General features: G+C 41.7%; 1 protein-coding gene across 3 annotated transcripts in view; it reads left to right on the forward strand.

Annotated features, from left to right (window-relative positions):
* The window catches only part of wdfy4 (WDFY family member 4), a 318,819-nt gene that overhangs the window by 122,788 nt on the left and 184,576 nt on the right, over positions 1-11,455 (forward strand). For all 3 annotated transcript variants that reach the window (XM_043678828.1, XM_043678827.1, XM_043678830.1), the window contains exons 33-36: positions 2,164-2,340; positions 4,426-4,552; positions 4,975-5,132; positions 9,776-10,014. In XM_043678828.1, coding sequence (XP_043534763.1) covers positions 2,164-2,340; positions 4,426-4,552; positions 4,975-5,132; positions 9,776-10,014 — 701 coding nt within the window. The remainder of the gene's footprint in view (positions 1-2,163; positions 2,341-4,425; positions 4,553-4,974; positions 5,133-9,775; positions 10,015-11,455) is intronic.

Consider the following 11,455-nt stretch of genomic DNA (forward strand, 5'->3'; position numbering starts at 1 on the left):
TAAGGGGCAACATTTTCACGCAGAGGGTGGTACGTGTATGGAACGAGCTGCCAGAGGAAGTGGTGGAGGCTGGTACAATTGCAAGATTAAAGAGGCATTTGGATGGGTATATGAATAGGAAGGGTTTGGAGGGATATGGACCGGGTGCTGGCAGGTGGGACTAGATTAGGTTGGATATCTGGTCGGCATGGACGGGTTGGACCAAAGGGTCTGTTTCCATGCTGTACATCTCTATGACTCTAAGTGTTTTACACTCATTCAGATCATTTCACTGATCAGTGATTGTGAATCATCATGGATCGTGTGCTGTGAATGATTAGTGACAACATTCTCATTTAGAGCCTTGGACTTTAGGGTTATGACTTAGGATAAGCCCCACTTGAGTTCCCAATGAATAGAATGACCCCTGTCACACTTTGGGGCCAACTTTACATTTAGCTGTGTAGTTGAGATAGAATGTATTGATTTGCTTGTCAGTAAAATACCCATCTGAATCCTTCATTTCATTGATTTTCAGTAGAAAGTAAATTGATTATGTTGTCTACTGGGCAGCAATCTCTCACACCCATGTTCCATTACCCTCAATGATTTAGTTACATCTTGTTCTCGCTTATATTTTTGGGTTTGCTGTGGTTTTCCCTTAAGCCGAAAGTTGGCTGGTTATAAACATATCGTTTTGCTTTTGACCCAGAAAAGATAGATTTTGTTCTGCTCTTGACAGCAATTGCAGAAAAATAAAACTCAAACTTCCATTGTCTCAACTTATTTCAAAATGAGCCTGTTACCAGTTATTGAGCGTAGAGTCATAGAGATGTTCAGTACAGAAACGGACTCTTCAGTCCAACTCGTCCATGCTGACCAGACATCCTAAACAAAATCTAGTCCTATTTATTGTCAGCGTTTGGTCCATATCCCTCTAAAACCCTTCCTATTTATATAGCCATCCAGATACCTTTTAAATGCTGTAATTGTACCAGCCTCCATCACTTCCTCTGGCAGCTCATTCCATACAAGCACCACCTCTGCATGAAAATGTTGCCCCCTTAAATCCCTTTTATATCCTTCTCCTCTCACCTTAAATCTGTATCCCCTAGTTCTGGACTCCCCTATCACCGGGAAAAGACCTCGTCTGTTTACCCTATCCATGCCCTTTATGATTTTATAAACCTCTATAAGGTCACCTCTAAGCCTCCGATGCTCCAGGGTAAATAGCCCCTGTCTATTCAGCCACTCCCAATAGCTCAAACCTTGCAAACCTGGCAATATCCTTGTAAATCTTTTCTTCACCCTTTCAACTTTCACATCATCCTTCCTATAGCAGAAAGACCAAAATTGAATGCAGTATTCCAAAAGTGGCCTAATCAATGTCCTGTACAGCCGCAACGTGACCTCCCAATTCCTATACTCAGTGCACTGAATAATAAAGGAAAGCATACCAAACGCCGCCTTCACTACCCTATCTACCTGCGACTCCACTTTCAAGGAGCTATGAACCTGCCCTGCAAGGTCTCTTTGTTTAGCAACACTTCCCAGGACCTTACCATTCAGTGCATATGTTGTTATAGTATTTGTTGAGATATACCCAGTTTTAAGTCAGATTTAAAATGTCGCTAAATATTCATGAGGAGAGTGGGTGCTGCAACAAAGTGAGCTTTGTTCTCGAGAATTCCCCTTTTGCTGTGTTTGTCCTGTACCTGTGTATCCATCATACCAGCACTCTCATCTCTGAGTCGCAAGGTTCTCGGTTCAAGACCGACTTGAGAACTTGAATGTAAAATTCAACATTAACTCTCCCATGCTGTACTGAAGGAGTCCAGAATACCATTCTTCAGAGGTGATTCTAATGCAAGTTCCCACAAACCTTTCCCTGCTCCCCACAATCCCCCAACTGACCTTTTCAAGTTGATGTAAAAGTACCCATCCTACGATTTCAAAGAGGTTCAGAAATTATCCCTGGATTCTGGCCCCAATTGACATCTCAAAAATGGAGCATCTGATCATCATCATCTTGTGTGAATTGACTGCTACCTTAGTATTCTATATTATGACAGGAGCTACCCTTCAGGAATCCTTCATTGTCAATGAGACACTTTGAGACATCCGGTGGTTGTGAAAAGTACTGTTTCAATGGAAGTCTTTGTTCTCTTTTTCCATGTTTTCTAGCCTGATGGTGGAATCATGCCGCAAGAAAGTCTAACTTCAACACCTGGTCCCCTGCCTCAATTGACAATGCACCCAGCGAGGAAGCAAGTTTCCGATTTTATACGCATCCTCCTTTTGTACAGCTTTATGAACATTCCCGCCAACAAGCAGTTACATCCTATTGAGATTCTAGTCGAGGTCAGTTTCATTCAAATGTTATGTTGAAAAGACAACTCAAGCTGTTACATTCCTGTTTCATGTGCTGTTGTATTTCAGTTTGGCCCTCAACTCAGTTGGCAGGAAATGACTGCTCACTACATTAACTAAGATGTTTAATGAAGTCTGATGATCTCCATTTACATTTCTTCTAAAATTTTATTTCAAGAAACCAAGAGATGAGAAACTAATTATAGGTTGAAACAAGAGTCATTATAAGCATCAATGACCTGCACAGAAATGCTATTGGGTTTGAAGTATATTTAGTTTAATATTAAAAATAAGTAAGCCAAGTTTCTTTCAGTTAACAAAGTAAAATCAATTTATTACAATCAAAACTTATTCAGGTAAGGATGCAAAGATTATTAACAAAAAAAGGTTTAGACTGTACAAATATATGTAAATGTCCTTCTTGATAACTAACACATGCACACCAAATTCTGGGTAAGTGTAAAACTGTGCAGAATGATGTCTTAAAACTTTGGCCAAGTGATAATTAACCTCAGAAGAAAAAGAATTATTGGTGCTTTTTCTAAGTATTGATCTTTGTGGCTTATGTTGTTTTGCAACTAAAAGCTATTGAAACTGGAGTGTTTTCCTGAATCAGTTATGGCTGACTGAAGTCTGTATTCTGGAGACTTCAAAATTTTGAATTCTTCACCACCACCAATGATAAAGGGCAAAGTAGTGGCCTTTCAGCTCTCTCACTTTGAGAGAAGTTTTGGAGAAAGAGAGAGAGAGAGAGGGCAAAGGGCGGTTCTCATCCTGCAAGTTGTTGACTCTCCGGTTCAATATTCAGGAGCATTTCCACCCACAAACTGGATCATGGGACCTCTACCTGGAAGTATTGGAGACTGAATGTCTCCAGCCAAAAGTCCATCTCTTGGAAATGCAACATTGGCACACGTAAAAGTCATTGTCATTTTCTTTTCCCCAAAAAGTGGCCTTTTCAAAATTTCACGATATAAATGAGTCTAGTCAGTGCTATTATAAATTGAAATTTGCATCTCACATCTTTGTAATACAGTCAGGTGGGAATAGATTATTAAGTGTCATTAGTTGAGGGCCAACACAAAGGAGGGATTTGGAAATGAGCAATTGCTCAGGCTAGGCACCAATTATGGACCCACTGTTCCTCGTCTGGAAAATTCACGGTAGGAGTAGGACTTGTCTTTCTTAAGCTTGCCCATTGTTCAATGAATTGAATGTTTCTCTTTTACAGCCAGTAACTTATTTGTGCCCTATTTCCATACCCATAGATTGGATGGAATGGGTAGAATCCCTACAGTGTGGAAACAGGCACTTCAGCCCAACAAGACCCTCCAAAGAGTCAACCACCTAGACCCATTCCCTTACCCTGTTATCCTATATTTACCCCTGACTAATGATTTACCCTACACATCCCTGAACACTGTGGGCAATTTAGCATAGCCAATTCACCTACTCTACACATCTTTGGATTGTGGGAGGATGCCCATGCAGACAATGGGAGAAAGTGCAAACTCCAAACAGACAGTCACCCGAGGCTGAAATCAAACTCCGGTCCCTGGCGCTGTGAGGCAGCAGTGCTATACCTGAGCCACCGTGCCGACCTTGCATGGTGTTTTAGTGATGATCGTTTTATGAATACTCCCTCAGACACAAGACCGGTTTATACTCAGTTTGATTAGGTGCTGTTAAGAGCTCTCTCCTAGACAGTGGCCAGGAGTATTGTCCAGATCTCCACACATCTCCCAGGGCTAAGGTGTTATCTGTGGCAGAATGGGAACAACATAACCCTTTCCATTCATGCAAGTAGGCCGAACCGAGTGCTGCACTGAAAACAAATGTAGCTCACTGAGTTTATAACAGCCTGGAAATAGCAGAGTAAATACTTGTAAATTAGTTAATGAGTCCATTAATGTAATAAAAGAATGTGTTAAGAGAATGTTAAACAATTGCCTGTCATTAGCACTAACAGTGCATTACAGTAGCATTGTGAAAAACAAATTCATAAACTTGTATCAGTGTAATTATGCATTGGATGTAACTTCTATACTTATCAGTGTACGTTTTCTTTTCCTGCAGGTGTCACCAGAGAGAGCTACTGGTGAACAGAAGAAGAGTTTCCAAACTGAGATCCTACTTTTCGTCATGGACATATTTCACATTATCAGTGAGGAGCAAACTGTAATGAAGGCTTTGGTCAAAGAAGGTCAGTCACACATCATTCTCATGCTTGGGACAAGTTGCCCAACAAAAGCAAATCTTTGCTGTCTGTATCCTATTTTGTACCAAGTTCTATTTTGTGGGTGTCTCAGCGCTCACTGAACTACATTATTTCCTGGTCTGAGCAATTTCTCATCTCATTATTGTTTCCCAATCCCCCCTCCTCCTCCCCTCCTCCCCCCCCCCCCTCCGCAAACCCTCACCCCACCCTATGTCTGCAATATTCTTCAGATCTTAAAACCCCCCGAGAAACGTGTAATTCAGCCCTTTGTCGATTCAGATTTCATAGACTGCAGCAATTTGTAATGACGGTGCCTCCAATGGTCTAGACTGTAAGCTTTGAAAGTCTGCAAAACCCCCTTCCTCTCTCCATCACTGCTCCTTTTGTTTCCCTCCCTTGTTAATTAGGTCAGAGAGCTTCATGCAAGGCCACTGAGGGGAACTTGGCTATGATATTTGAAAATATCACTTACTTCAGCCAAACATTTGTTGACAAGCTGTACGCTCGAATGTTTGATGTGAACCCTGAGAAGATTCTTCGTTTCTTAACTGAGCAGATTTGTACTGTGAGTAACTTTATCCCCTTCTCCAAATCAAGGAGCTTTGCCTTTGCAGAGTGAATTGAAAAGTGTGATGCTGGAAAAGCACAGCAGGCCAGCCAGCATCCGAGGAGCAGGAGATTAGACATTTCAGGCATAAGATCTTATGTCTGAAACGTCGTCTCTCCTGTTCCTTGGATGCTGTCCGACTCCCTGCTGTGCTTTTCCAGTACCACACTTTTCAATTCTGATCTGCAGTCCTCACTATACCTTTTTTCAGAGTGAATTGCATAATTTAAATCAATAGCTGTCCAGAGTGGAAAGTAAGCAGTCTTAACTGATGACAAGAAGTGGAAGAAATATTTTTAATAACCATTATTGCATTTTAAACAAGCATACTTACACTGAAATAAGATTCCCCCCCCTCCTCCAAATTAAAATGGTTTACCTCTGTATCTCTATCAGAATAATTCTATAACTAGCTTTCAAAAAAGATTGTCTTACTCTATTCTGTTTTATACTTCAGTCTATCTTCTTGACCAAAATGAACCAGGAAGCACTGGTAAATGTAAAACTAGTGCAACCAAACAAATCGAGGAAATAGCACTAGAAAAATATGCCCAGAAACCCGATTTATGCCCTGTAACTGCAATATTTTCAAGTTCTTTTTCCCTGTGTAGTTTAAGTACGAATCATACTGATCAGTACAGCAGAAGAAAACGCAGTTCGAAGTCACATGATATCTGGTTATCATCCAACAGGTTTATTTGAAATCACAAGCTTTCAGAGCGCTGTTCACTTGATGATGGAGCTCCATTCAAAAAGCTTGTGATTTCAAATAAACCTGTTGGACTATAACCTGGTGTCGTGTGACTTCTGACTTTGTCCACTCCAGTCCAACCCCAGCATCTCCACATCATGAAAGAAAAAACGCAGTAGCATCTAAACTCTGCTTTGATAACTTCTGTGGAAACTCCTAAGCACTTTAAAAGCTTGAAACTCCGAGTTCTTTTCTGAATCACAGACTATAGCCATTTGGCATCAGTTTCTACTTGATTCAGTATGACAGAATGAATTGCTACCCTATTCTATATAAATGCATGGTGCTGTTACAGTATTTATTTAAACCTACTACCTTGATTTCCCTCCCAATTCCCATTAAATAAACATTAACCAATCAGGAACCAGATCACTTACAAGCCTCTAAAACTCTCACTTAGCAAAGCTTCCCTCTGCTTTTAGTAGCTTAACTTCCTAGTAATTCAGTCAGTGGCTTATTGCTGCCACTTGCTACAGCTTTAAATGGGAGTCTGTGTTTAAAGGACAGAGAATTTGTATTTATATGGCACCCTATTCAATCCACAGGACATCACAGTCAGTGGCTTGAAGTGCAATTACTTTTATGTAGATAAATGCACTACTGTAAGAAATAGAAAATATATCATTGATAAATTTTTTTTGTCGGTGATAATTGAAGAAGGAACATTGAACAAGACAATCAGGACAACTTTAGGCTTTTTTTAATATATAGTTAAATAGGCAGGTTAGCACTCAGCATAATGTTTCATCAATACAATGAGAATTCCCACAATGAGGCAATCCTTTGATTTTGTAATGGACTGGGGCTAATTTCAAAAATCCTCTGACCCAGAGTGCAGTCAACTGAGCTAACGTGTTTTTTTAAATTTAGCTCTCTACTTGCTCTACAGCTTTTTGATTGGATCAACTTCTTTGGGTCTGATTTGCATTTCATGAGTAGATTCAACTGATAATAATTCACAAGTGGTCAACATACGAAGCCAACATGGGGTAGCTCAGTGGTTAGCACTGCTGCCTCTCAGTGCCAGGGAACTTGGTTTGATCCCAGCCTCGGGCAACTGGCTGTGTGGAGTTTTCACATTCTTCCCATGTCTGCATGGGTTTTCTCCGGGTGCTCCGGTTTCCTCCCACAGTCCAAAGATGTGCAGGTTAGGTGAATTGGTCATGCTAAATTGCCCATAGTGTTGAGGGATGTGTAGATTAGGTGCATTAGTTGGGGAAATGTAGAGTAATAAGGTAGGGGAATAGGTCTGGATGGGATACTCTTAAGAGGGTCGGTGTGGGCTTGTTGAGCCTAATGTGTGCAATAGATGAATGGGGGTGGGGATGGAGGTGATAGGTCAGAGGGGAGGGTGGAGTGGATAGGTGGGAAGGGAGATTGGCAGGTAGGACAGGTCATGAGGACATTGCTGAGCTGGAAGATTGGAACTGGGGTAAGGTGGAGGGAGGGAAATGAAGAACTTATTCACCTATTGTACTCTTTGCTACCTTCTCCCCAACCCCTTCCCCCCGCCCATTTATCTCTCCACCTTGGAGGCTACCTGCCTCTATTCATGATGAAGGGCTTTTCCCCAAAACGTTGATTTTCCTGCTCCTCGGATGCTGCCTGACCTGCTGTACTTTTCCAGCACCACTCTGATTTAAACTCTGGTTTCCAGCATCTGCAGTCCTCACTTTTGCCTTGTTGGGCCTAATGGCCTGTTTCCACACTGAAGGGATTCTATGATTCTATGAATCTTTGCAACATCAAAAATGGAGGAACCAGAGACCAGTGTTTGTTCCACTACAAATTATTTGGCAAATTCTCAACTGGTTTCCCTTTTAAATTACCACCCAGTTCCTCTTTGAATTTACTGTTTCCCTTCACTTCCACTGTCTCTTGTAAAATCACCATTTAAAATATAGATTGTAGAGCCTCTACAGTGTGGGAACAGGCCATTCAGACACTCGAGTCCACATTGACCCGCTGAAGAAATCCCACCCCCACTACCCTATCCATGGCCAATCCACTGACTTGCACATCTTTGGACTGTGGGAGGATACCGGAGCACCCAGAGGAAACCCATACAGACAGTGGCCCAACGGTGGAATTGAACCCAGGTCCCTGGCACTGTGAGGCAGCAGTGCTACGCACTGAGCAACCCTAAGATATTTAACTCTGAAGTGCTTAAAGTACTTAAGTTCTCTCTTGTTGAGTATTAGTCTGTAGAATTTATAATTTTGTTATAAGGGTTCTATTTAGTCTTGTCCTATTATAATTGACAACATCCCAATGAAATTTTCTTTAAAACTTTGTTTTTCTAGTTTAAGTATTTCCAATTTCCAAAGATCTTCTTCAGCACCAAATCCAAAGTATTAATTCCTCTGGGTTGAACTCTCCCAGGATTAAAAGCAGGGATGATTCAAATGATGTTTTCCCAGTTGCTGAGAACCTGCATTTTCCCATGGCAATGTCATTAGTGCGGTGTAAATCAGATCATTGTTTGTAATGTATGCTTCTACTGTATGGTGAAAGACAGACAGTAAAGTTGACAAGGTGCATTACTTTAAACAAGAGATGCTTTGTTGTGTATTTGTCCTTGGTGGTTTAATCAAGGGTAATTAATCCATATTTACAAAATCTGTATATTGAGAAATCCAGTCAAATGTGCGTTCTAAAGGAAAGCTGCTCTCTGGTATCAAGACACTATAACATATAATTTTCGTAACAAATATGTTTTGATTGAGTTATACACAAGAGTTTTGTGTGCAACACCGAAGCATTGGTACGGCGGTAATTTATTGCTGTGGATTGAGAATTGGTTAGCTGACAGGAAACAGAGAGTAGGAATATATGGGTTTTTTTCAGAATGGAAAGGGATACCTAGTCAAGTACACAGGGATCAGTCGCTTGGTCCCAGCAATTCAGAATACAAATCCATGATTTAGATGAGGGAATTAAGTATAATATGTGTAAGTTTGCTGACAACTCAAAACTGGGTGGAGTTATGAGTGGTGACGAGGAAATAAAAAGGCTTCAACATGATTTTAATGCATGGGTCATCATAATGTGATAAATATGATGTTAGTCATTTTGGCAGGAAGAACAGAATGGTAGAGTATCACATAAATGGCGGTCGACTGAAAAATGTTATGTCCAAATGGATCTGGGTGTCTTTATTGGAAGTAAGCAGTAGGAAGGCAGCTGGCATATTGGCAAGAGAGATTGAGGGCAGGCGCAGGGATACCTCACTGGTGAGATTTGGTCTCCTTCTTTAAGAAGAGATATACTTGCCATAGAGAGAATTCAACAAATGCTCATGAATCTGATTCCTGGGATGGCAGATCAGTGCTGGGATGGCAGATCATTCCTATGAAGAGAGATTGGGTCCACTGGACCTGTATCCTGTGGAGTTTCAAAGACTGAAGGGGCCTCTCATTGAAACATTTGAAATTCTATTGGGCTGGGTGATCTAAAACAAGGGGTCACGGTCCCTGGATATGGGGCAGATAATTCTGGACTGAGAGGAGGAGAAATTTTTTCACTCAGAAGGTGGCTATCCTTTACTGCATGTGGTGGTGGAGGCCAAGTTACTGAATATACTGAAGGAAGAAATAGATTTCAGGACACTAAAAGCGTATCGGGAGAGAGTGGGGATATGGTGGGAGATAAGGATTAGTCACAATGTTATAGAATGGTAGGGTAGCCTCAGTGGATCAAATGCTGCCATTTTTTATGTTCCTATTAGCATAACCATAAGCTATTCCCTGCAGGGAGCTATTATACATGCTATTACCTTTGTATTTCTCTCCCCATTTTACTGTTGACCCTGTATCTGATTACTCTCTTGAATTTCCCTTCTTCCTCCCAGGTAATGGAGCAAGCCTATTCCCAGAAGGATCACGTTATGAGCAACCTTTACACCAGTTTGAACAGAGCCATTCTGTACTGTCTGTCAAGGCCAAGGCAGTCTCCTTCTGACCTACTGATCTTGCTGAACACTCTTAGGTTCCTACAAGAACAATGGGACATCATTTTTGCAACATATAATTCCAGCTTACCTTTTACCATTTGTCTCATTCATTGCCTTTGTCAGATAAAAGCTGGAAGGTACAAAATCAATCAAATATCTCCACAATTATAAGTATCCCTTCAAGGGGAAAACTCTGCTTGATTTAAATGCAACTTGTAACTTCATTTTGAGATACAGGAGAAAGTTGCATTTATAATTGCCTTATTGTTGATGCCCTTATTCTTAACAGGTTACTTTGAACTGTAGTGGCTTTTCAATTTTATTTGGCAAATTTAGTGGGCGGCACGGTGGCACAGTGGTTAGCACTGCTGCCTCACAGTGCCGGAGACCCGGGTTCAATTCCCACCTCAGGCGACTGACTGTGTGGAGTTTGCACATTCTCCCCGTGTCTGCGTGGGTTTCCTCCGGGTGCTCCGGTTTCCTCCCACAGTCCAAAAATGTGCAGGTTAGGTGAATTGGCCATGCTAAATTTCGCATAGTGTTAGGTGTAGGGGAGTGGGTCTGGGTGAGTTGCGCTTTGGCGGGTCGGTGTGGACTTGTTGGGCCGAAGGGCATGTTTCCACGCTGTGAGTAATCTAATCTAATCTAATCTAAAAAAATTCAACAGGTTAGCACATGGAAGATGACCTGAATGGCAAGTTGTTCTGTTCTTCGGTGGTCTCAGTTAAGGCTGAAATTTTGTTCAGGATGACATCTTTGTCGTCTTCATGGAATTGCTTCGTGGAATGTTCAAACTGGATTTTCCTCAGTTGGGGTCGTAATCCCAAGTCGGCCACATTTCTGGGTTAGGGTCATGGTAGGGGTGGTGGTGGGGCATTGATTGTGGTCAGAGCCAAAAGGTGTGGCAATGGAAAATCGACGTTTCGGACATTCCTGATGAAGGGCTTATGCCCGAAACATTGACTCTCCTGGTCCTCGGATGCTGCCTGACCTGCTATGCTTTTACAGCGCCACACTTTTTGACTGTGATCTCCAGCATCTACAGTCCTTACTTTCTCCCATTAATTGTGGTCAGCCCATTAATGGTGACAGGAGTTGTTGTAAAAGACCATCATGATAACGCCATTGGCGTAGGGGAATCCCTCCTGACCTGGTGGTCTTTGGCCCAATTACTCTGTTGGCTCTGTGAGTGAAGGGAGTTATAGAAAGAAACCCATAATGTGTTAAATGCATTGCTCTAGTGGAGACACACCATAGGCTCACAATGTTTTGGGACTCGTTAGCTCAGGCAGCTGGTTCCCAATGCAGAGTGATGCCAACAGCGTGGGTTTCACTCCTGCACTGGCTGATGTTACCGTGAAGTTTCCACCTTCTCAACCTCCTCCCTCGACTGAGGCATGGCGACCTCAAGGTTAAACCCCCACCTGTCTTATCTCTCTCTCTATATCTCTCTCTCTATATCTCTCTCTCCATATCTCTCTCTATCTATCTATCTATCTATCTCTATCTATCTATCTGTCTGTCTGTCTGTCTATCTATCTATCTATCTATCTATCTATCTATCTATCTATCTATCTA

Source organism: Chiloscyllium plagiosum, chromosome 38 (assembly GCF_004010195.1).
Source record: "Chiloscyllium plagiosum isolate BGI_BamShark_2017 chromosome 38, ASM401019v2, whole genome shotgun sequence".
Taxonomy (NCBI): Eukaryota; Metazoa; Chordata; class Chondrichthyes; order Orectolobiformes; family Hemiscylliidae; genus Chiloscyllium; species Chiloscyllium plagiosum.